General features: G+C 40.2%; 1 protein-coding gene across 1 annotated transcript; it reads left to right on the top strand.

Annotated features, from left to right (window-relative positions):
• The first annotated feature begins 742 nt into the window (after positions 1 to 742).
• On the top strand, positions 743 to 27219 carry wnt9a (wingless-type MMTV integration site family, member 9A). Its single transcript, XM_042498469.1, has 4 exons — positions 743 to 879; positions 18016 to 18275; positions 18804 to 19066; positions 22502 to 27219. The coding sequence occupies exons 1-4, from the start codon at positions 788 to 790 to the stop codon at positions 22985 to 22987; spliced, it is 1101 nt and encodes a 366-aa protein (XP_042354403.1). The 5' UTR covers positions 743 to 787; the 3' UTR covers positions 22988 to 27219.

Raw genomic sequence — 27219 nt, 5'->3', positions numbered from 1 at the left:
TAAAGCACAACACAGAAATAGTTCACTCCATAACCTGATAAATATGCCAGAACTTAAAAGTGAAAGTTCATTTTTGACCTTGGAAACAGCAGTTGACAAAGTCAACATGAAGTCCACTCTAGTTTTGTCCTGAGGCTTTTAGTCATATCTTACTCAGTATGGTGATGCCATTGTGTTGAGTATGTTGAATCATAAATGCCAAAACTGTACTTAGCTGTAATACTTCAGTACTCAAGTGAGATAGTGGAGTAAACATACTTTGTTACTTTCCACGTTGCATAAAAATAAACAATTATTCAAAGCAAAGTCTAACTACAACATCTTTCTTTATAGCCAGTATGGACACATCCACTGTAGCACGAGGACTAGTATTACCAACATGTCCTCATCCTAACTTGTGCTGGATTATACAAATTCATGGTTTTCCATTCTAAAAATAAACTGTCAGTGACTGATGGTATTTGATCATATACAGTCCAGCTCAGACTGACCTCAGTCTGCACAAACACTGTGCTTAAAACAGCCACAGAGGAGAAACCAATCACAAATGTAGACAACTGAGAAGATTTATCGGTGTGAAACCTGAGAGTGAATTGTGAATCAACCCAGCTCTCTGTATGTATTGCCATATTACTCTCTCTCCTTCACTCTCTGCTGCTCTCTCTCTCTGCTGATGGGAGGAGCGCAGCGCAGCTCCTCTCTGTATAAGAAGTGTTGAACGTTCAACAAGGGATTTTACACAGCTACTCAGGAGAAACGAAATGATCTGCCCTGGAGCCGCAGCAAAATGCTGGATGGACACCTACTCCTGGGATGGTTATCGTTCACAGTTATAGTCTATCTTCTCAACTTGCCTGGACCAACCGCAGCGTATTTCGGGTAAGGATTTGACAGACACACAGTTATGTCCATGATGCTGCTTTCATTGATTTGATTGGTTCCTGAAAGCAGGTAACAACTTTTTATTTCTACTTTAAACATACGGAAAAGTTTTTTACACAGGTTTACTGTGCGAGTCTGAAATAGTAATACAGTTTGTTATCTGAGTTGTTTTGATTGCATTAATATGTGCGGGTCATTGAGGTGTCATTTGGCGGAGGTTGCGCAGCGCGCAGCGGCCTCGCAGTTGCAGCAACAGGTTGTCTGCGCATGATTTGGCCCCAATGACGCGCTGACAATTAGGTTTTTTTTTTGTTACAAGCAGTATCATGGCAAGCCTGTAAACACACCATCTATTATAGGTAGACACACGCAGTCTCGGAGTAATGTTGGCCAAGGAGAGTTCTTCCCATTCTTTCCCTGACAATTGAGCCAGCGCCCACTTGTAAAGTAACCCCTGGCACGTTTGAATGGCAGGTAGTGGTCGAGTGATTATTTTGCTGAAACACTTGTAAAATCATATCCTTAGTCGACTCTGAAAAGCGGAGCGAAAGGTGAGTGCCTCAGTCTCAACAGCTGGTAACAATAAAAGCAATCCGACTGACTGAACTGGTGGCCGAAACGTCTGCTCAGCGCGCTCAGAAAATTCCCCCCATCCAGCATAAACATCAACTTTGGCAGGGTTTTTTTTCTGCTGCCTCCATCAGCTTTAAAAAAACACGTGTTAGGAAATTAATGTGAAAAACTTCGTGAATCATGTACACAATAATGTTTAATTTAGCACAAGGGTGTATATTTCAAAGTTCCCATGCAGGGAACGCCTTGGATTTTAGGTGTAGTCCACTATGACCTCCACTTCAGAGTGTGCCCACTCACATGAACTTTAGTTTTTTCTCCCTGTCTTAGTTACAGAAGAGCATGTACTCCGCAAGGTCGTTCAAAAGAGGTCAGCATGTCAGGTGGGAGAGAAGCCATGTTTCACCTGAAGACCCCCCCCCCCCCATAATGTGGCATCTAATCTTTGGTAACAAAATGTACCAAGGTGGCATGTCTTACTAAGCAAGATCTTGGTGCTTTTCTGTCCTCAAATATCTGTGTTGATGGGTGTTGTTAGGGCTCCCCCAAACAGTGCAGACGTGCACCGAGACAAATGGCTGTAGACTGCGGAGTGATGACACTCGAAGCCTTTCCAGCGGAGTCAGATTTATGGGAGGTATGGGTGTTGTGCGGGATCCAGGAGTGTTAGGCGATCTGGGAACTGTTGTGAATCTGCAAGAGAGAGCAGGAAGTGTCCCCTAAGGGCCCATTAGACTTGTGTGTTTGTGGGTTTTACCTTCTCCTGGATGTGTAGGCAATTCTGAATAAGATATGTTTAGATAAATGTGTCAAAAAGTTAAAAAAGTGGAGAAGAAACAGCAATTTTGGGAGTACTGAATCATTTTCTAGGTATCACCATGTGTGACTTGACCTGATTTTTCACGTGTCTGGGTAAATGTTGTTCTCTTGGGTGTTGCACCGAGGTGTTGGCACTCATCTGAGTGATGTAAACATGCTGTATGGCACCTGTAATAGCTCTGTATAATGGAAAAATTTTAGCCTTTCTCAGTGAAATGTCATCATCCATAATGCTCATGCACATATCAAGTCCTCTCTCTGTCTCCGTCTTTGGTTTCAGCTCCACAGTTGCATTAGAAGGACAAATGTAACCCTGCTCCCTCCCTGTAGCTGTGTCGCCCTTGGCAGGCAGCATGTATGAAGGCTGACGTGCCAAATTGGCACTCACAACAGCCTTAATGGTCCTAATGGTAATGCATATTTACTTATTCAGTTAGCACTTGTTTTCAATTCCCTCTGTCAGTCTGTTCTCTATCTGTGGCCTGTGTGGCGCAGAGAGACATGTGGTATTACGATACTCCAGATTTATTATTCAGCCGCTCGCTGAGGAGGGAATATGAATGAGTGTCAGTGAATGATTTAGCCCTGCAGCTGAGGAACATGAAACATACTGCACAGGTGACACAGATAGAGAATGTGACTGCCCTGTGGCCAACTTCCCAGAAACTCGACACCGGTGACACTCCGGCACAGTCCTGATTCGGCTCTGACTGTGGGACGCAAACCTGTTCAAATAAATATTCCACAAGCACGAGGCATCCTAGGGCCTCTTGAGTACTGATTTACTCAAAATAGAGGGTCAATGTTGCATACCCAATTTCCAGAGTGCGGTGGAGCGTAAGTGTAACATAAACACAATCTCTCCTGCCCATAGTCTGTGCAGTCGAGGGTGGGGTGGGATTCCTGGCGTAGTCGAGCACCCGCTTAAATTGTCATCCTTTGCCACAAGAATGTGAGCACTCATTTTCTCTCCCTCGGCCTGTTGTGGCAGGTGCTGGTTCTGCTAAATCGGTTATCATTAGAATCGGAGATGTTGCCCAACTTTCGTTACTTGACTTAATAGGCTGCAGCACCTTGATGAGATATTGTGTAAACTGTCGGAGAAGGAAGTGATTTGTTTGACCCTCAGAGGGCTCTCTGAGACGACTGCGTTGGTTTAAATTTGAGTTTTGGTAAAAGGCATGTCATTCTGTGGTCTTGTAAACCGTGCTGAATGCAAGTCCTAACACTGAGTCAAGAGTTTGTTTTTATTTAGTTCATGTGCGACATATACAGGAAGGCTGCCCACAGTCATGCAGCTGGGATTTACCAATCACAGAGGCACCACAGCATCCGGAAGGAGCAAATATAGTGCTATTAGTTGCTATTTAATCACTGCGATATCCTTAATCAGTCTATCATCAGTTTGTTCCTGAAGCAGAGATGGTATTATTGTTTTCAACGCTCCATTAAGTGAGGCAGAATGCCAAAAACAACAGGATAACAAATGGGATGTGTGTAAATTTACTGAGGAGGAGTGATTTTTCAGCTTGCAGCTTTAAAAGGTTTTTATCACTGTGCTGAATTAGTTCCTGGTGAGTATCAAACAACCGTTTAAATTTAAAGGAGCCACGTTTCTTTAGCACGGCACAGCAAAAGTTACAAGTTGTTTTTTGAGCGGCTCCGTGTAAACATTTCCTTTGGTTCCCTCCTCTTTCTCCTCTCGGTCTGCCTGCCTCATGTGCGTGCCGGCATCCTTGCAGTGGTTTGTGGGGAGCTGCTGGGTGATTACCACTCATTAGGAGCAGCAGAGTTAGTGTGGGCTCAGGCTGGCGATGCCTGGCAGACAGTGGTGGCGGGCGTCTCATTACCAGGCCTTAAGGACTGATTAGCCCTGACGTGCAGCAGGGCGGGGAGCGCCGTTGATAGAGGGATTTCCCAACTTCATAGGATATCCTGTGGCTACAGCCACACCTCAAAGGGTATCACTTTACTGTGAGCCAAGAAGATAGGATTCTCTCAGCACTGGCGCTATGACCGTGTAGCGTGGTGAGATCACGCAAACCTGGAGGCTTAGATAACAGACCGCATGGCCTCTGTAAAGAGAGAGCTTTGTTTTCTTTATATTTCTGTTTGATACATCCGGATTTGAGCTAAGCCGTGCTTTGCTGTGAGTGCTCTGCTCTGTAACATCCCCGTGTGGAGGGGCTGTGATGCCTGTGGATGCCACAGGGTGGTGCAGCGCCTTCTGAGACTGCAGGATGGTCCTCAATCAGCACTTTGGTAACCTTTTTGTGTAACAGTAGGAGAGTGGGAAATGAAATGTGAAAACATCAAATGCAAAGGCAGCCAAGTCTGTGTAAAAATAATTCAGGAAAAGAAAACAGTTGTACGTATGCTTAGTTGTGGTCAACCTGCATGACATGTATGAAGTGAGCTTACACAGCAGAAATCCCCCTCACTGCACAGAATATTCTCTAAACCAATGGTTCCCAAGTTGTCCAGCCACGAGGTCCAGATTTCTCCTTAGTCATTAGTTCAAGGTCCACGCATTAGAGAAATAACCACATATTCAACTTTATTTCACAAAATGTACACAGCACATTTTGAACATAATGAAATAGAGAACCCCAGTAATGAGTCCTAAAACTTGCAAATCTGTATTTTAGCACGTCTGATTCCCTCATCTCAAAGTCAATGGGCTTTTGCTTAGAAGCGTTAAAAATAAGGTCTGTGGTTAACACAAGCTAAAAAGACTTTCACGTTTTGTTCTATGACATAAAATACATCAGTAAATACCCCACTCACAAACTCTGAAGCTTTTACGTGCAAAAGGCATGTGTGTTTTTTATAGAGCTGTACCTGACTCAATTATGTAAGTCAAATTGGACTTGGCCGATCAATACGAATATTCAATGTTTTGTTTTGTTTTCCATATAAAAAAGTTATATATAAAAGTTTGAACAAGACTGTCGGAAAATTAATTGTGAAACATTCACGTCATATGGTAAACAAGCTAGCTGTGCTAATGATGGGTCGTAAATGTGCAAAAACCTTTTTTTGAAAACACTAGATATCGAATAAAAGCCACAGCCAGTATTATATCAAGGTGCTGTGAGCTGCAAATTCACCACTTCTAAGCAGAAGGTCTCTCCTCTCTCCTCTGTGTTGCTGGTGTGTGCCCACAGCTCTCTGTACAAAGAATAGCATGAAAGTCAAGAGCACTCACTTAAGAGCAAAATCTGGGGACCAAAATGTCCCCAGAAAGACACTGCACAATAAATAAATAAAACAAACAAACAAAAAAGATGACTGCTGGACTTGAAGCAATCTCATTCAACTGAGGGTGTCTGACTTTTAAAAACTGCCCTACTTTTTTTACAAACTTAATATGTTTGCAAGTCAGTTGAGGTCTACTCAGAATAGACCCATGATCCACTTTTGGATTGTGACCCTCCAGTTGAGAACCACTGCTCTAAAGTAAGTAATGCACAGCGTTACTGTTTATTTTACAGGTTGAATCATCAAAAATTGCAGAGTAGTACACACCTTTGTTATGGAGGTTTCAGTGGTGACTGTAGTGGGTTGTTATGGGGCTCATACTGTATAATAACATGGTTCTTGTGAATATTTTGGAAGATTACATGGTTTGGTATGGGTTTTAAAATGTGTTTAGCCCACTCACATCCTAAGGACTTACAGTTCTGGTGTCATCAGCAAGCCGAGGAGACCGCAGTGAAGACATATTTGATTTTAAAAGTTGTATCCCAGCAGTCAGCTTTGCACTTCATTGGTGGATAGTCAGAAGATATGGGGAGGAAACTCTTGTTGAAGGAAACTCTTGTTGGTAATGCATGATGATCTTTGCAGATGGAGCTGGAGACATGGGCAATTTGCAAAACAGGAAAACTAATATAGACTCAAGATACTTTTTAGTGGTCGGGCATTGATGAGATGATGCTAGTTAGTGCGACCGCTATGTCCTGTGTTTTCCATCCTGGACCGCAGTCGTTTTCTCTGCCTGGCACTTCACATGAGCCAAGATTAGCAGATTGACAAACCCTCACTTAAGGCTTCTAGAGAATAACTGTGCATTTTTGGGTCCATTTTCACAACTCAAAACTTGTCTGTTCTGCAGCAGCCAACATAAAAATCTATTTTTAAGCTCATGCACCTGTTTGCAAAGATTAATAATTCCATAAAGGATGAAAGAAAATGGACCAAACCTTTTCCAAACTGCAAGGTTTGACTTTTACTGCACTTTATCAGGACATTCATCTTGCATAAACAATTCTATAGAAGCCTGACCCAACATGCACTCAGATACTCCACTTCAGATGTGTGTGTTTGCCAAATGGGAGTTATTACACAGACTAAGGTTTGCCCCAAAAGGCATATTTATTCATAAAGCCTGAGCATTAGTTTGAGAATGGACACAGTCAGACGTACATTGACACGAACGGGCCTAGGCACGGCAGAAGATCTGTGCCGCGATTAAGTCTGAAGAAGTTTTTGTTTCACGTTGAAAATGGTCCATTTGCATGACCTTCAACTGCTTTAATCATCAGTCAGTTGTCAAGAGTCAAACTTTCTTACTCCAGGCGATAAATGAGCTGTGTGTACATGCACAGAAACTCATGTGAAACAGTCTAAAACAATTTGGCTAAAAAAAAACCCCTAAAAACTAAATAAAATGAAATAAAATAACACAATGGTTTGCATCAATCTTTTTGAGTTATAAAAACTTCAAAAAAATCATGTGCAAAGAATGCACCACATTGACTTAGGGGAACTGGCTTCTCTTCTACAATCAAAAGGTATTTTTAAATATCTGATAGCATAAAAACAAGTTTTAAAGTAAGAAAATGTCCCTTTGTTGTCTTTGTTTGGCCTGCGGATCCCTAACACACATGCTCACTCAAGATACAGTATATACTCTAAAAACAAATGACTGAATGATGAACAACAACAAAATAATGCATAATCAATTGCAACAAATGCACACTGAGGTCGGGAAACTAGCTTTTCTTCTACAGTCAAAGGTATTTTTTAGTACCACTTCCTTAATAACTGATTGCATAAACACAAGCTCATCGAGGGCCAGATTTGGCCCACATGCCATAAGTTGAATATCAATTAAATCAATAAATTAGAATTTTTTCCAGCAACCACACATTAAATTAAGTGGTGGTAAACGGTCCCCTGTCAGGAGAGGCAAATTAACAACACTTAAACTTGGAAATATTAGTTCAAAACAAGTGTTTGAACCAATATTTCAGAGCAGATTAAAAATGTTGCATTTTGTTTTGTTGTTTTTTTGCATTCGGGTTGCCCTTCAGGAAAACATAATCTTTCAGTAGTTTGAGTAAATAAGTGTTAATGAACTCAACCACTTGTAGTTACTGAGGCATGATTGATTCAAAACAGCGACTGTTTTGTTTTGGATTTTGCGGTTTGACTTTGCATGCTCGGTTTATTCACAGGAGCGCTTTTGCCCCGGTGTAACAGGAACGAACAAACCTGACATTTCCACCCTCTGCACACTTCTAGTGAACAACTACTTTGCTCTCTCACCAAATTACCGCAGTCTGGGCCTTGTGTCAGCATGTGCGTATCGGTGAGAGAGAGCCGAGTACGGTATGTGTGCCTGAACGTGTTTGGTGCGTCGGTGCGCTGGTACAGGGCTGCTCTGTGCCATGGTGTAGGCTAGAACAGGGGAGTCATGCGGACACTGCTGCGCGCCCAATCTGTGCCAGTCACACAGTGACTATAACTGAGCTGCTGACCTTAGAAGCCTTGAGTTCTCACATAGCAGTTAAACCTCTTACCATGCCCCACACTCCCATTCCCAAACCCAGGGCCTGCAGACCTACTGCTCAGCTACTAGCGCTCATGGCTGTGGATTAAAAAATTAGGCTGAACAGTAACTTTTTTTATGAATTGAAAAGATTTTTTTCTGGTGCAACTTTGTGTCTGGAAAGAAAGAAAATAAGCGTCATGCATAGTGTCATTCACTTTTAAAATACCAAGAGAATACATGCACAGGAACTCGACCCGATCAGTCAATTAGTGGGAGTAGTCTGACACAGCCTAGTTGTAAATGACCAGAAGGGACAGTACATGATATAACATTGGGTCATATCCTGTTAGGTCATACAAGATAGCAAACTTTTCCTCGTCACAGTGTGAACCGCAGTGCTTTGAGACGTTGCATGACATCCCCACGACGCAGAAAGTCTCATTACTCAACTAATAATGACTTACTAAGTCCCAGGCCAGTACCACTTTGTTTTCAAAGTCGTTTTGTCATGTTACTGTACTGTGTCAGCCACAGCTTGTTAGGAGTAGTCACAACACCCAGTCCTTTCAACCAGTGACTAATCTTATCTCAGCCTCATGCATAATCGTTCACTCTTTCCCCTATTTTCTGGTTTCAAGAACTTGGGAAATGAACGGTGTCAGGATGGCTGCTGGGGAGAAAATACCAGAGTTCATTGCAGGATTTTGTCTTCTTGGAGGTGGACAATAGCCTGGAGACTCCCTGTACCAGAGAGTCATTCGACACTGATTCATGGTTTCTTCAATTATTCAAGTTTAAGCTGTGGAGCACATTGTCAGCTATAGTTAGAGTGGGCCAGAGGGAAAACACCACACACACTCACATTCCTACAACCTCTGGCATGGCCTGGGCTGTGATACACCAGATGGGACTTGGGCAGGGTGGTCTGAAGTTCATCCAACATTTCTGAGAAAAGCAACCCCCCCCAAAAGGAGCATTTTAAAACACTGAAAGGCAGGAGGAAAAAGTGAGAGAGAGAAAGGGAGATCAGCTCTGGCGAGTTTAATTTCCTACAAAAACTCAGTGTTTGATTTTTTTAGATTTATGTACAGATTATTCTCAGGTGAGCATGATAGTTTGTCTTCATGACAGCCAAACTGTTCCAGGACACATGTTCATGTCTGTCATTGTCTTGTGTAGGTTACGTCCGTAGACAGCCGTGGTTTTGTCTACAGGAGACTTTGTTTTGAGCCAACAGCTGGGTGGAATGATTGACATTCGTTTAGAGTAATTGACCAGTGGGAATAGGGGACGTTCGGAGAAGAGGGAAAAAAGAGGAGAAAGAGGAGGAGGGGTGGGGTGGGGGGTTAAGTTGTGATCTAGGAGACACCAGACCACACAACCTGCAAGTTCAGGCTGATGGAGAAACTGTGGCTTTTGTGCTTTTTCTGCCTGGGCGCGTTCAGCCACGACTGACTCTTGTAGGTGTTGACTTAAGGTAGTAAGTGCCCGTATGCATGTGCGCACGTGTGTATGTGGTAACTACATACACAAACGTAACCAGCACCTGCTAGCCTTGTGGAGTGAAGATGATAAACAGACACTGGCTGAAAATCGACAAAACACTTTGTGTCCACCCTTATTTCCAAATTTGAAAAACACTGTGCCGAGAATATGTTTGCTTTGGTAACTTTTTGTAATATTTTCAAAAATGTTTCAATTATTTTGTTCAGCAGTTGAAAAACCAAAGAGAGCCTCTACTTTGGAAAAAATTGATCCTGACATTATTGTAAAGATTTGTAATAGAGATGTTCTAATACCATTTTTATCCTTCCTGATAGTTGAACATACGTGTGGACCATAGAAAGGATGTAGCCAATGTGACATCACCCATTCGGTTATGGACTGCCATTTTAAAGTCTCGAGTTCAACTTGGCTTCTCTGACTGAGAAGCCGAGGACACTATTGGCTGACAGCCTGTCACTCAAAGTGGCTCACCCTTAATAATGTGTAAAAATTTAAGTCTAAACTAGACATAAATTGTTTTTTTTATATAAAATTTCACCCCAGTATGTGGAAAATTAGCTACCAGGCTGTAAACATGTTTCTTTCTGCTTTCTGTTGATGAATCTGCTTTAAAGTTTAGTAATAAATACATGGTGTCTGATTGCACATACATTTAAGTACTCGGTGATACCTGATTCAGTATTGGAGCAATTTTTGACACTGGTATTGGTATCTAACAAAATAACTTTTGTAATGCTGTTTACAAAATGTGAATGTCTACAGAAGTTGCAAAAATCCCTCTCATAAAAACAAAACAAAATATCGGAATAGAGCAACAACTGGAGCCCGATGGACGCTAGTGTTTTGAGAGTTAAAAGTAAAAACAAATCAATGAGTGATCGGCTAACAATCTTTAAAGGGCAAAACAGAAAAACAGCTTTGATAAAGATTCAATGTATCATTTTTCCCCCAACAAAATGAAATAAAGGAGAAATTTTACAGCTGAAAAAAAAAAATCTGTAATTTTTGTTGACACATATCTAAATTACCTCAGACATATCTTTGGCATTTTTGTACTTCAGTTTCTTCTTTTCTTGTGCTAAAATATCTGTGATAAGATAAAGCTGGCCGATATATCATCCTGTTTGATGCTCCGGCTATGATTAATGACTAGTTTTATTACCAACTGATTGTTTTTTCAAGTTGGGCGATGTTTATATTTCTCCAAGAGCCAAAGACATCTTCAAATTGATTTTCTTTGTATGAGCCAGAGTTCAAAGCCCACAGATGCTCACTTTACAATGATACAAAACAGATATCAGCAAATCTTTAAATTTTTAAAAGCCGGAACCGGTGATTCATGGATTGTTCGGGAAGTTGTTTTAGCACTGAGTCTAATATTTGTATGGACTGCTTCAGCCTCCTGAGATTAATCTATACCACATGGACTGAGCTGCCTTTGTTTATATATGATTGTATGAGTATATGTATAACACTAGCAGTTACAAAGCTGTGTGTGTGTGTGTGTGTGTGTGTGTTTGTACCCTATACACCGAGCAGGCACCTCAAATAGGAGAAGAAAGTTAACCCTTTGAAACTTGGATTGACATCAGTTTTCTTATGCTGCATACAAACACCTTTCACAAGCTGTTTAACCCTTTGAAACCTGAGCAATATGGTTTGATTTCTTAAAAAAGGGGTAATGACCAACTTGGCAAGAAATGTCCAGCAAAATGTGAAAAAAATAGTAAAAGATAAAAACAAAATAGCCTGAAAATTAGTGTTTAAAAAGGGGGTAGATTTATTAGAAAATTATCCAAAAAATGGGAAAGAAAACGTAATTCTAATTACAGAACAAAATATATATTTATATATTAAAAAAAAATCTTTAAACCTTTTTTTTTTCAGGTCATTTTCTTTTTTTTTTCTTTTTGATTGTTTTCAGACAATCTTTGAATCAATTTGGTTTCAAAGATTTAAAGTAAAAGAGATAATTTGTTTTCCACTATTATTACCTCCTTAACTATCTACATCCCAAACCATTGAAGAATGAGCAAAATCACCAGCAAAGAGTTACTTCCAGGCCTGTAATGTAAAGCCAGAGAGAGAGTGACGATGACAAAGTTTAGTGTTAGTCAATGATTTCCTCAAGGGATCGACTCTGAGGCTCCGTGGTGTGAAATGAGCCGTTTTCACCAAACCGGCTGCATTGGAAAATGTATATGAAGTAAATGTCACGGGCTGTGGGAGATGCTGACAGGTAGAGAGAAAGGACTAAACAAACTGTAGTGTTAGTATGTGAAAGACAGTGTTGGAGCAGGAGGAGGAGGCGCAGCGTGAGAGTGGGTCAGTCAGTGATGTCTGCGAGGAGTGTGTAGAGGCAAGTGTGAGAATGGAAAAAGAAAAGCTGAGCAAACATCAGCAAGAATCCCACCTCACGTAGGATAATAATGAGTTTTATATGTTGGTGTTATATTCCACAAGTAATTGGTGTTGCTGTGCCAACACCTCAAACAAAAACACCTACAGAAAATGGTCCATGATGTAAAAACAGAGTTACATGTTTGGACTTTGTAATTCCGCGTGGTGGAGATACTGTGTAGGTCCCTGAGCTTCATTTACTCTTTAAATAATGTTGATGTTTTGTGATAAGAAGTCGTAATCTGCATTTGTTATTACCTTTTAATGAGGCAACCTTCATAAAGTTGTAACGAATGGATTTATTGATGGTAACAGAAAATGTATAAGTGCTTTATAAATTACTTTCTGTTGCCAAAAATGTTGTACAGCTGAAAAGGGTTAGCTGATTAATGGAGTTGCTGATCAACAGAAGATTAATGGGCAACAATGTAAAAAACAAATTGTTTTAAACCAGTAGTTCCCAACTGATCCTGACATGGGGTCTTAATTTCTTTTTAATCATTACTTCAAGGTCCACACATTAGATGAATGACCACATATTCAATTTTATGTCACAAAATGTGAACATGTTGAGCTAGTACTCACACACACAAAAAAAAAAACCATACTGCACGGATAAACAGACACTGCACTTGAAAGTAAAAGCTCTGTGCAGGAAATTCATTATACTTCAAAATACAGTGTGCTTTTTACAAACTTGAAATGTTCACGAATCACTTACAGTCCATTCAGAATGGACCTGTGACCTAATTTTAGACTGCAACCCACCTGATGGGAACCAATGATTTTCTTTTTCTTATAAACTTTCTGTAACCAAACACTTTATCAACTCATGGAGAAAATGATCTGCAGCTTCAATATATATATGAAGATAATTTACATGGATATGGTCGAGATCCAATGCAGCCTGTTCTCATTCCCAGGTCGTCAAATACCAATGCTTTTGATAACAACACCAAAGGCACCCTCAGTGTAGGGCTGGAGGGAGGTGGATTGGTCAAATAAAAATGGACTTTCACTCAGGAGGCCACAGCTTGTGTCCCTTGTGAAACCAAAAGTCACCTATGTCATTTGTGAAACCAAAAGTCACCATTGTTGTAACACCAATGATACATGATTGACGTTTGGTTGATTTTCACTAACTTCACTCATGTTATGTTACATAACAAACATATGCTTTTTAGCACAATACATCAACATATTTTCATGTAACACATTACCATGACTTACATTGTGTTTCACATAGATAAATTAAAGGGTGCCCTGCGCATTGCTATCAGTTGCAGAAAAAGTTGTGACAAAGTCTCGGTATTTCATGAGTGGGGAATGTGGAGGGAAAGTGGTGACATGCTTCAATCAGTCAAAAGGATTTTTCAGAATTTGGCAACAAAAAAAATGTTCTTATTAGTGGCTTATAAAGCTTTAGTAAATAATTTGTTAACCTTTAATTAAGTCATTAATTACAATGTGTAAATCCTTTTTAAGTGGTACACCATATCTTATAGAATAACTGAGCTTCACTGAGTTGTTCGAAATGACATGGGGTTGTGTTTTCCCATTTTCTTAATAAAGGAGGTCATCGTCATGGGAAAACACACAAATTATTTCCTTCAGACCAAAAATTTCAAGCTCAGATCTGTGATGATTTTTGAGATTCAGCCACTGTGCTGTTTTCCAATTCTCTTTTCCTCTAAGTGAGTTGAATGAGTTCATTCTTCAGCAAACAACGGAGTGATATTTTCTCTTTTTTTTTGCAGATCATCATATTGGAATGTGTGACCCTTTTGTGTGACAGCAGGGGTCATAATCCTGCATCCAGAGAAAATATTATCTTTAATTTCCAACAAAGTTCAATTAAAAAGGAATGATCGACATCAAATGCTTTTAATCTTGAAAATATCCCCAAAAAAGCATCCACTCATAGATAGTAGACAGAAGAGATGAGATCAGTGTACATCTGTGATACTATTTGACTATTTTCTGGTCTGCCGCAGAGTGGAAATGCACAAGAGCGAGCCCCGGCCAGTAGTTTCTTCTCTGGAGACGTGAAGTGTTTCTCTGCTCTCAAATCTCTCTCCTCCACGCTTTGCCTCCGGGCTGTCTTTGTAACTGGCTAGAAATATGCCTTTGTGTAAAAAAGCCGCAGAGACAGTAGCGCTGAGATCAGTGTCATGTCATCTTTGGCCTCCCTCCAGCTCCACTCAGACCATCTTTTTGTCTCAGACAGGCAGACGTCACACAGACAGTTGAGGCCTGTCACTCTAATGGTCTCTTGTTTTGGCAGGCATGTGGGCTTTTGGAAGATTTGACGCTGATACGCGTTACTATGCATGCCTTACCGCGGAATGTGCACGTCATGTCGGTGGTATTGGGTAAATTAAGACCACCATTTGTTGGTTGGGTCTTAGCTGAGCTATTTATAGTACAGATTTTAATCAATATTTGCTTGTTTTTTTAAGTTGCAGACGTGCAGTAGCAAACTCTTTCCTAATTTGGTGTGAATGTTCAATTTATCTTGAACTCCCATGATTTTCAATTCTCCTCTAGTGTCTTAAATGGACTTAGGCAGGTACTCCACGTGGCGCCATCATTCAATCCCTGACTGCCTGCTTGCCATAGAAATGTTGTGGAACGGTTGTCAGTCATATGTAACACAGCGGGTCAGCTGGAATTGTTTGTTTTGGCACTTTGAATACGTTTCCTTGGCATTGTTAGCACAGCGTATTTTAACAAAGCATGAGACAAATAAGAGGAAAATGTTATTCACAGCGAGACAGTCCTCGTGCATTGTGCATGCTTCGCTCTGTACGCCTCAAACCATACATTTTTTTACTCTCTAAGTGTGTTGGGAGAGCAATCTTTGTCAAGACACAGCTTGCCAGGTTTCCATTCGAAAATTCATAGCTGTCAGACAAGTTAGGGAAAGGCAAACACACTTTGTAAAAAGGAAACCATTTGATCCAATCTGAAAGCAAACCCCGATGCCTCCTTTTTGATTTGACTGCTCGGATTTTCTACCAGACCATGAATGCATCACGAAGACAATATCACATAGCATATGTGAACTATTAAGTCCATTGGTATGAAACTGCGGACCCGAGGGGAAACATTTCAGTCAGTTATTGGACTTATTAAAACAAATCTCTTGCTGAAGAACTCCTGTGACCTTCTGCTTGAGGCTCAAGTGAATATGAGTGGTGACAGAATCTTCTCTGGAAAACGGTAATGAAGTCAAAAATGTGAGTAATGTAGATCACCGGTCAACACTTTGGCTCCATTAACTAAACCGGTGTGGACGTTCAGCAGGTGCTCTGCACCTTTACAACAATATTGTGAAATCATGTCTTTTACGCTGCTTGCCTAAATACAACCGTGTGGCAGGTTTCCCATTTGCTGTGGTCACTCTTCACAATCTTACAGTTGGATTTCTTTTAATTTCTTTGGCTGTAAGTACTTGTCACATGTAAGCAGTACAGGATCAAGTACCTAAAAGCCACACTTGAGTATAAGTAAAGATATCCTAACAGAAAATTACTTTGGTAGAAGTTATAGGAGCAGAGTTTGGGATTTGGCGGCATCTAGAGGTGACGATTGCAGATTTCAACCAGCTTAAACTCTTAACATGTGCCAAGCATGAACTCCCGGTTAGGATTCTGTCAGTGTTTGTGTTTGTGTTTTGTGTTACGCTTCCCCTTAAAAGCAAAACCAGAAGGACAGGGGTCGCAGGTTGGGAAATTAACAAAACACTGCAGAAATCACAAAAAGGGTAAAAGAAATGGTCCCTTGGTGTCTAAAAGGTGGCAGTGGGAATATAATTCCCTACAGCCACCCACTGATTCTGAAGTGGGAGTCACTGATGGGAAAACAAAATGTATGGAAACTTGCCAAAAGAATAATCTCAAACACACTCAACTCAAATTCTCACTCAAAACAGAAAACACAGAAAGCCAACTGAAGGTGTTGACTCTCAGACACACAACCAACTGAGCAGGGGAACTGCAGTCCCTTTATATAGCCTCCTAGCTGAGGGAGAACATCCCAGGTGCACCCAATAGCTCCTGATGACCTGAACTAGATCTTGGGAAATCTGTTCACAAAAGGATTTTTGGGAATCTGTCCATGACAATTTTTCAGGTGGTTTTTACTGGTATTAGTATCAGCTGAGGTCTCTCCCTCTTCAAAACAAACACATCAAATGTTTAAAACCAGAAAAAAACACTGAATAAAGCAGTTTCACATAACAAATTTCTCCAATGCTGTTTGTCTCATCACAGATAGGCTGCTACCTACAGTGGCTGACATTTGTCTATTCTAGGCTACTGTAGAAACATGGCAGAGAAAAATGGTGAACTCTGTTGACCTGCTTCTTATGTATGTAACTTTTTCAGTTGATTGTACACGGAAGAAAACATCCTCATATTGTATTTCATTTCTGCCGATATATTCCCTAAATCCTACATACTGGACCTCTTCTATTAGAATATTACATAAGTAAAAGTATCTAATATGTATTTTATTTAAGTATCAAATTTAAGTTTATGGTATTAAATGTACTTAGGTATTGAAAGTAAAACTACTGTTAATAAAAAAGCAAGCAGTCAGATTTTTGAGAGTTATGACGGTTATTTTCCACCAAATTGAGCCTTAAACTTCTCACAACCTAAAGAAAACCTTTGACCTCCAGGGGTGACACACTGCAGTGGAGCAGTCACCGCACAGTTACCTGTCACAAATCTGAACTCCTTCAATCATTACTCACCTTCTCTGCTGTGGGACTTTCAGTGCTGTCCATATTTGATCAGATCACCCAAAACACATTTTAATACCAGGTGTAAATAGGGCCTGTCTGTTGAGACTTGCAAAACTGTGTGCTTTAATCATTGTTTTTGCTGATTTTTTTCAAGGACGAAAAATAAAAACTTCATTTTACACTGAAAGAGTATTAGGTGAGGTGTCGACCCATGCACTAAAGTGTCCTCTAAATGTCCCAAATCAGTCTGCAAAAGCATGTTGGCCAGAAGACTTGTGCTTTTGTGAGTTCTGTAAATCCATTTATTCTTCAGTTTCACTTTAAGGGTGTAAAGGAGGCCAGCAATTCCACATAATGAACAACTACAGTGCCAATCCTGTCAGTTGGTGTGACCAAAATGGTCACAGGCTGACAGTCATGTCCCCCGTGTGTGTTTATGAAAGTAATGCTCTGCTCTCCCCATCACAACCTCAGAACGCTGGTCGTCGGTTTTGCCAGCTATGTGGCAGTCCCCCGCTTTGTGTGTTTTATATACGCTTCCCTTAAATAAACTGACGAAAAGGAGTGCAAGTCTACCACATGTTCTCCATACCATGTTTAGAACTGAGACCTCTGCTTGTTAGATTTCAAATGGATCGCAGCTTGAATGCTGGACTTTTTTTTATGGGGGCTTCTATAACGAGAGTGTAAATCCTGCTGTTTGATCATGTTTAAATCTATACAACGCTGCTGTGAGTGACGTGCCCCCCCTCAGGATATGATATAAATATTAAACCAAGTATCCGCTGGCTACTGTTTCACATGTATGCGGTATGACTGTCACGTTCGTCGCATGCCGTTGTTTAAAATATGTCTCCATACAAACTGAATGCTTATACAAATTAAAAGATCAAGCTGACATTCTGTGGTGCTGCTGGTGCTGTGACTTGTGAGGTCTAAAACGGGGACGAGACGGTGTCAGGAACTTCCTATGAAAAGAAAGAACTCTTCCACCTCTGCAGAGAATTCGCTCTATACACAGACACGCCTGTGCTGGAGGTTGATCACAATCTCCAGCAAATGTTGAATTCCCCTGAACATTAACCACCGAACAGCTGAATTCATTTGAACATTAACCAAACTTTTGAGCATTATATGCCCCAGCTGTGCTTCCTGTGCTATTTATGTAGTATTTCTTTGCAACTCTCATTGTTTATCCAGGAAGGTCGGCATCCTGCACTTTATTGGAACCTTTATCAAGATGACTCTACCTCTCTCTGCGCACTGTTTTATCTGACCTGAGTATGTCTGTGATCTTTCCCCCCAGGTTGACAGGTAATGAACCGTTGTCTATCCTGCCACTGAACTCTCTACCAGAGGAGAACGTGGGCAGGGCCCACTTCAAGCTGTGCGACCGGCACAAACTGGAAAAGAAGCAGCGCAGGATGTGCAGACGAGACCCGGGCGTGGCGGAGACCCTGAGAGAGGCCATCACCATGAGCGCCCTAGAATGCCAGTATCAGTTCCGCTTTGAGAGGTGGAACTGCACCTTAGAGGGACGCCACCGAGCCAACATACTAAAGAGAGGTATGGGCTTTCCTTTTCTTTTTGAGTTTTCAAAACAAACTTGCTGTCTCTTAAACATTTCATGACATTACTCCCATGTGCTCAAAGGAGCTGCATATGACAGCGCAGGGGAGTGACGGCGTCCTGAGTCCACACTATCTGTGTGTGTGTTGTAATCCAAGTTGCTTTGTTAGTTGTTGTTATTGTTATTGTTATATGGTGGCTGATCTTGTCCTCTGCTCAGAGGGCATGGAGCTCCTGAATCTTATTGTTTTACAAATTTATTGACATTTACGGCCGCTTCTCTTCTTGTTTGACTCGGCTCTTTCAGCACTGTTGCCATTGTAATCGCTGTTGCTGTACTGGTAATACCATTAGCTGCCAACTCAGTTACCTCCATGTTTAGAACTTAGTACCTGAATCAAACTTTGAATCAAAGATATGCTCTGAATTACACTCCTTTAAACATAGAAAATAAAAAAAATTAACCCTTTGAATGTACTGTATTTACTTGTCTCTCAATTGTCACTCTCCAATGCTCTTCTCCAGGATTCAAAGAGACAGCCTTCCTGTATGCCATCTCCTCGGCGGGCCTGACCCATGCAATGGCCAAAGCTTGCAGCGCAGGACGCATGGAGCGCTGCACGTGTGACGAGGCCCCAGACCTGGAGAACCGCAAGGCGTGGCAGTGGGGAGGCTGCGGAGACAACCTCAAATATGCCAACAAGTTCGTCAGGGACTTCCTGGGCAAACGCTCAAATAAGGACCTGCGCGCACGCGTGGACATGCACAACACAAATGTGGGCATGAAGGTGAGAGTGAAGGGATGTAATGGTTTTATATTCGAACAAGATGCTATCAAGTTGCATTATGGGAAGTGTAGGACCAATGGGGCTTGACCCATTCTAGGGACAAAAAGTCAGAATATCGGTTTCTGCTGCATCAATTTTTACCATTCTTGCTTTAATATGTCTCTTGTGAGTGCCAAAGTGTCGTGGAAGTGTAATATTCAAAGTCCAGGTAAAGTAAAATCAGTAATTTCTTTCTAAAAACTTTGAAAATGTAGAAAATATTTTAAAACATATGAAAAGACTGGGAATTGTGTAGTATTGCATTGTGGAGTCCAACTGTTAATCCCCATTTGTGTCTCCACAGTTTTTTGGGAGTGCCTAAAAGCATGCTCGATGACGCACCAGAGCCATCCTTAACATAATCCCTCCCCCACTCTATAAATACAATGAAGAAACATAATTATGTAAATTTGGCAGTTGTTTTAATAATTTAAATTTGGGTGAGATTTTTGTGTGGTTTGACAGACTGATCACACATATTTAGTTTTGCTTTACTTGCACTTTGATTGTTGGAATGACCCTTTAAGTTTGTTTTTTTTCACCAGTAACTCTTTCATTGAAAACCATAACTTGTCTGTGACTTTGACAGCAACAGTATTTTACTTGCTCATAATTTTTCTAAAACATTAAACTTTGACTAAGTGACTCAGTGTTGTTAAATTCTAGGGAGTTACATTCAAAGAAAGAACAAAGTAAATACTTTTATAACAGTATCTTTATGCCAACTGTCATCATAATTTGCCTTTTATTAAAGTAATAACTTCAACCATTTGAAAGCAAAAAACAAATAGAGTTTAATATAACACACATGAGTCCAACCAGGACACACTCAGTTTAAATGGGGTCAGAGTTCATTTGGAGTCACAGACAGTATTTAAACAGAAATGCTGGCTAATTGCTCACATGGATCAGTTAAAGGGTGGGAAAACTGTGATAATATAACACAGACTGAGTTCTGTGCAATTATGTCGACAAACAGCAGCGTGAAGTGCCAGGTCATTGTGCGCCTTATCCCGGATATACTGTACTACCGTATCTTTGGTTTTGCTTTTGTAATGCTGGAGTTTAAACATTACAGTGCTGGTAAATGACTGCTGTCCAAGACAAAACACGCTGTCCAAATATATGGTTAGAAAGACCAGAGAGGAATTTAATATGACCAAAGAGGATGATATTGTTAGAGTTATACATGGAGGATCTTGAGAGTGAAATGACTGAAAAAACAGTGTAGAGTTTCATGCATTTCCAAGAAAAAAAGAAACCTAAACTGATTAAAGTAATTGGCACTGTAAATTTGGTGAAATCTGAAAGTGCTCATTAGTCAATATTTGGTTTTCGCTCCCAGATTAGATAGGCAACGACTCACATTTGTGCTTTGGCACAATTCAGCGATTGTTTGTGGTGAGCAAATATGGGGTTTTCATGTTGGAAGTGTTTTTAATAGTAAAATAAAAAAGAGGGAATGGTCTTAATCTGTCAAGCCAAAGCAAACGAAAGGTCTGGAATCTGTTGCTTTTCCTCAGCTTTGCTCATATTGTAGCCATTTTCATTTCGGTTTCAAAATGAATTATAGCAGAGGCACACTTCCCAAATGTGAGCAGACACAAAACTCTCCCAAAAGACCAATGCAGGCTCTTCCTTTTCAGCTCCGCTCTCCAAAATCCAATCTCTCCGGAGATTTCATTTGTGATAAAAGATTTACAACATTGTTTTTGCTCCTTTTTTTTTTTTTGATTTGCACATGTAGTGAGGTACACCGCAGTCGTTCGGGATGAATTCCCACACGGAGGACGGAGCTGGAATGTGCTAGCCTCTGCATCCCCCCGACATTTAAAAGCTGACCTATCAAATTTTCTTGACCTGCTGGTGTGATGAATATGCACTTCCTGTTCCCCGATCTCTTTCACAGTCTGAGAAAAGAACTGCATCCAAACTCCATCTAAGACAATGTGTTATTGTCATTGATTTTCGCACACACTGTTTTTGCTTTGCGGTTGATGCTAAAGTGAACTTTAGCTGACTGCGAAGGGGTCAAGTAGCGTTAAAATAACGTGTTTGTGGTCACTTATGCTGACGACCTCCATGTTTCACTTGCAATTATGTATGATTTTATATGGACGGGAATCTCTTTACTATTGTCTCTCTCTTCTCAACTGTTTGCATGACTTATTCTCTGGATAATGTCATAATTACCACACAAGAAGATTGGGTTAATCAACTCTGGGTTTTGGAAACACATTAACAGTAGAGGGCTAAGACTAGTGCTCTACAAGACTCCTCTTTCCCATGGCTGTCTGAATGGATTATCTGTTTGAGCGTGCCTCTCTCAGCAATATCCTCCCCTCACTTATCATAATAACAGTTATTGAGTTTGATCAAAATGTCATCCATGGTTATCAAAACAAAATCCATCCTCCCACCTACTGATATTTTTTTGCTCTTTCATGTGAAGGCTTAGACAAAGATTAATATTGTTCTTTCACTAAATTATGTTAATTATAGTTCTTTTGCAATATGTGAAGCCGCTGTTTTTTGCATTTTATTATGATATCAAAAAGAACTGTAAAAGTATTAATTTCCACAGTGTCTTTAACATTCTTCCCAAACCACTGCTCCCCACCCTCATCGTCTAATTGTGAGCACATTTAGGTAATCTGGCCCTTCTTTGAAATGCTGCTTACTAAACAAAGGCCAATTAAATGACACTGCTTTCATTACATTCCTTGAACCCTTTGAAACCAGAGCAATTTGGCTTGATTTCTGTCAAAAACATGGGAAGAAGGCAATGAGCTTAAAAAAAAAAAAGACTACAATTACTAATAATTTTGTGCCATAACTTTAAATATGTACTTATGATCATGATAAAAATAATATTCCTCTAGCTTTTTATTTTTGCCCTTCTCAGTTCTTTAAAGAACATGGGGAAAGACCAATGGGCAAGAAAGGAAGAAATGACCCAAAAATTTGCACAAAATAAGTAAAAAGTACAAGAAATTGCCTGGAAATTAGTAATAAATAAATAAATAAATTAATAATCACATAAAAAAGAGAAAGAAAATTTTAAAAAACAACAAAGAAATTAACGTTGTAAAAGTGCTTAAAAGATATAATAATTTTGTAACATAATTTTAAATATGTAGTTATGTTAATTATAAATGTAGTTTTCCCCTGGCTTCTCTAGCTTTCCCTAGACATTTTGCATAAGCTTTTTGAAAATAATTTTCTAAATCTGTTTATTGTTGTTTTTGAAAGAAATTGCATTATTTGTTCTGGCTCTAAAGGTTTAAATACTTGGAAAGGCTGTCTGAAAGCAGCACAAGAAAAGTTATGTTGCTCCAGTGTTCAAAGGGTTAATGGTTCATGGTAGTTAACAATATTTCATCATCTCTGAACCAGGTAATCAAGGCCGGAGTGGAGACCACTTGCAAATGCCACGGCGTCTCTGGCTCCTGCACCGTCCAGACCTGCTGGAGGCAGCTCCTGCCCTTCCATGAGATCGGCAAGCAGCTGAAGCAGCGCTACGAGACCTCCATCAAGGTCGGCAGCTCCACCAATGAGGCCACGGGGGAGGGAGAGATCTCCACAGGACGGAGCCCGCAGCATCAGCCCCTGCCCGGCCTAAACGATCAGATCCCTCGCACTATGGACCTGCTCCACATCGAGGACTCACCCAGTTTCTGTAGACCCAGCAAGTACTCGTCGGGCACAGCGGCCCGCAAGTGCTACAAGGACAAGAACTGTGATGCGATCTGCTGTGGGCGAGGCCATAACACTCAAAGTAGGGAGGTGACCCGGCCCTGCCAGTGCCAGGTGCGCTGGTGCTGTTATGTCGAATGCAAGCAGTGCACACAGAGAGAAGAGGTCTATACCTGCAAAGGGTAAACCTTGTCGGCCCCGACAATCAGTGGAGCAAGTGAAAGATGCGTTGAAGAGGAGTGGTTGTTTTGTTCTCATATAAGGTTTTGCTTCCACTGTCGGAACAGTGTTCTGCAAACAAGGAGCGAGGAGCGAGCCGATGGAGAAGCAATAAGCACTTTGAGGGATTTCTGTGGGTTGGGTTTCAGAGGTCCTGTGGCTCCTGTGTTTGTCTGGGGTATGCAGATCAAAAAAGCCCTTCTCAGACAACTGGGTCAACATCTCAAGCCTTTTTTTTTCCTTGAAGAGAGAAGCTTTTATTTTCCTATAATAAAATTGCATCTTTTCGCAAGAAAACAGATCAGTCATGAGGATCCAACACAAGGACAGTAACACCAACAGACTGGTTTCTGGGGTTTTGCCCAAAGAAGAATGATGTGTGTGTGTGTGTATGTGTGTGTGTGTGTTTGTCAATCTTTACGTGTGTGTTTGTATGTGAGCACGTTAGATAGCGAAGGGGGTCGGGGGGGGTTGAATGACGACTTTTATGGCAATGAAAACCATATTCAGAGACTGCTAAAAAGAAAAAAAGACAGGGTGTAAGATTTACTCTACACGCACATATTTACACTCACACACATTGTGTGTTTGCATATGTATGTAAATAAATTCAGTTATATTGTAATGATATTATACAAGCCACTTATCTAACTATGTTAAAACAAACCACTAACCACACAAATGTTTTGTTGTTTGTGTGCTCGCGCTCGTTTTTCTTCTTGATTCATGTCGACAAGGCCCTTTGGAAAGCAGCACACTTGTGTCCGTCGTCTTGCTGTGGATAATTTATAGATCCTTTGGGACTACTCCTTCACAGGGAGAAAAAAAGAGCTCTTTTTTTTAAAATAATATAATATGAAGCTGTTAGTAAATGCATTAACAGAAAATAACTAAACCAGTCAGTTTAGGCTATTCTCGGCCTTGAGCGAACCAGTGTTCAGGGAATAACTTAAACCACTATATCTATTTGGATAAAATAGGAGAGAAAAAGTGCAAATACAAATAATTTCCAAGTTGGAGATGACAGTGGCCTTGTTATTATAGCCAACATCATTGCAACAGGTGATCACTTGACCAGCAAACGGTCCACGTGTGACTCACGTCAGAATTTGTGGAGCTCTGTGGAGCTTAATTTTTTTTTTTTTTAACTTTTAATACTTTGAAGTTGTAAAGAAAACTGTGGAGAACTGGAGGAATGTAGCCCCCTACCATTTCACATCCTTCTTTCCTCTTCAGCTGCCATGATTTGATTGAGCCATATTCAACACATGTAGACATGCAGCGCATACAGTGGGAGCTGCATAGGTCGGTCCAGACAGTATGGGGCGACTGAGATGGAAATCTAACTTGACGTGTCTGCAGAGTTGCTCAAGTGAAGATGAATGCGCAAGTCTCATAGCTAATATGAATATATTTTGTAAGACTAATATTTGTGAAATGTTTGGCAAATTGACGTCTGAATGCAAACTTTGGGGTTTTGCAAATCAGAAGTCAGTGAAATTGTTATAATACAGGAGTTAATTTGCTTTTTTTGTATAGATGCTTAGCACAAAGTGACACACATACTGAACTCTGCCATGCAACCACAGTGACAGTTTAACGGAATAGTTTGACATTTTGGGAAACACACATATTCACTTTTTCTTGCAGAGAATGAGATGATACCAGTTTCAAGTTTAAGGCTACAGTTTACCAGTTACCTCAGTAAAGCATGAGGACTGAAAACACACGATATAACATGCTAATCAGCAGAGGTGTGGACTCAAGTCACATTACTTGGACTCAGGCAAACTCAAGTCACAAATTTAATGACTTAAGACTTGACTTGCAACTCAGCTTGGACTTCAACACCAATGGCTTGTGACTTAGCTTGGACTTCACCCTGTTTTACTTTACTTTAACAGCCAAAAAATTAAAAAGTGTGTCATTTAGAAAGTGTGCCATTAACCAATAAATCTCTTATTTCCTGAATCAGCTAGCGTTAATGCTAGCAAATTGACTCTTAATTCCTGCATTTTTGAACCAACAGCATCCAGTCAAGTTGCAAGAGAAAACAATGACGAATTAATGTTACAATTCTGATTGCCTGTAGGAAAAAACTATTCCAAATATATATTTGTTTGCGTACAAAAATTGCACAGTCGTCAACATAAAACTAATTGCAGTGTGTAAAACGTAAAATTGAAATTACAGATGGAGACAAAAACTACATTGTTGTTAAGTTTAAGACTTGTGACTTGACTTGCCTCTTTTGACTTTGGACTTGGGTGTAAGGACTTCTCCCATCTCTGCTAATCAGTGAGTTTTAGAGAAGCCAGGCTTGCCGTTTCCCCCTGTTTCCAGTCTTTATGCTAAGCTAGCCTAACTGGCTGCATTTTAATATTTACTGGTCAGATATGAGAGTGGTATTAATATTGTCAACCAGAAAGAGAATAACCATATTTCCCAAAATGTCAAACTATTGCTTTAATACATCATCATGAAATCACAGATTTAATTGTATGAGAAATGCCTCTGAACACACAAACAATGCAGACAATCATATTTCATTGTATTCTCAGCACTTAGCATCTGGGAACACTATGTTATATACTATAAAATATGCTTTTAGATGGGTGTGAATTAACTACTGAGTGAGGGACCCAGCTTTGTATTATAGCGCCATTCACGCACTGAAGCCCAAAAGCCCTTTAAAGTATTTTAAGATCTGTATTTATGGATACAGTGCAGTGCAGATTTTTTTTAAATTAAATTGTAAATAGCAAAGGTTTTTTCTCCTGTGGTATAGAGACAAAAGTGAGGCACATGTTCAACTCTCACAAGCACAGAAATTGGTAGCAATAAGAGACGTTTGTGGAAACAGCACACAGCTGCCGAAACAAGACGGTTACAGATTGTAATCAGCGATGCAGCACCATGCCAAACATCCTTAAAAGCGGCTTTTACCTCCAACATGGTTTATACTTTAAAGATGATTATCACAATAGTTAAAAGTAAAGCACCATCCTCAACAGCAGTATCATGCTTTAGGAAGAGAGCCTTGCACGGGTTATTTGTCCCGAGGAAATGAATTCCAAGCATTTTGATATGAGAAGGCATGCCAAATAAAGACTGGTCAAAACATATACATAGAACTTTGCACGCTACATGGAAACCATAATAGCTATGCTGAGACCTGAAGCATAAATGCCTGCTTCCCACAGCTTTCAGTGTGTGCGTCCTCAACACACACACACACACTCTCCTCGGCCCAAACTCACTGAGTTTCTCTACTATTGAGCGGATTCAAAACAGGCATGACAGGAATACCAAATGCACGCAGAGTGCATTTTTGTTTGTTTATAGATTGTACATAGGCCTAAAAATTTCTCCCGAGACAGAGGAGCATGATGCAGCAGCCAGTCGGTTTTTAGACGTCACAGTCAGTCCGTCAAATCCAAAACTCTGCACTGTTTAGTCGTCAGTGGATCATGTACAAAATTCTGTTTTGTAGAAAAAAAATAAAAGATAAATTATTTTTAAATATATTATGAGCATGTGTTTAGTGTAAATAACGTTAAAGTCTAAATTGATTTTATATCCTGTATTTTTTACTCTTTTGGGTGTTTGTTCCTTTTTTGGGGTGGAGGCTTCGAGAAGCAGTGTATACTTTCAGCATATTTCATTTCATATCTCATCGCTCGCTGTTATCTAAGCACTAACAAATCCTAACAAATTTAGAAACAACTCACCTTTAGCTCTCTTTTATTCATGTGCACGATCATGACAGATTTTTGAGAGTATTCAAACAAAATCACAGTCATCAACCATATTTTTTTATAGGATTTGATCTGTTTGTATAATCGACTCTCTCTGTGAAAAGACTTTGTAATGTTGGTTATCACCACATGATGCAGTATAAACTCATGATTGTATCAGCGTGGACTAGTTTATACTCACCTTTGGATCACTTTACATGTACATGTACCTTTTGTTAGGATTTGTGCTGTGCTTGTAAGACAAAGATAAAACACATCAACCATGTATTGACCTTTGTGATGATACTACACCAACAAAGCTTTGTCCATGTTCACTTTTTCATGTCTTATGGGAACCCTAAATTATTTTCCTCTACCTCATGTGTATAGCTTGTAGGTATAAACAGATCACAAATGACTGGTAAGAATGTATTTAAGTTATTTAACATCTTTGTATAACAA

This window comes from Plectropomus leopardus, chromosome 12, assembly GCF_008729295.1.
Source record: "Plectropomus leopardus isolate mb chromosome 12, YSFRI_Pleo_2.0, whole genome shotgun sequence".
In the NCBI taxonomy this organism is placed as follows: Eukaryota; Metazoa; Chordata; class Actinopteri; order Perciformes; family Serranidae; genus Plectropomus; species Plectropomus leopardus.
Note: the sequence above shows the minus strand (reverse complement) of the source record. Positions and strands in the feature narration are given on the sequence as shown.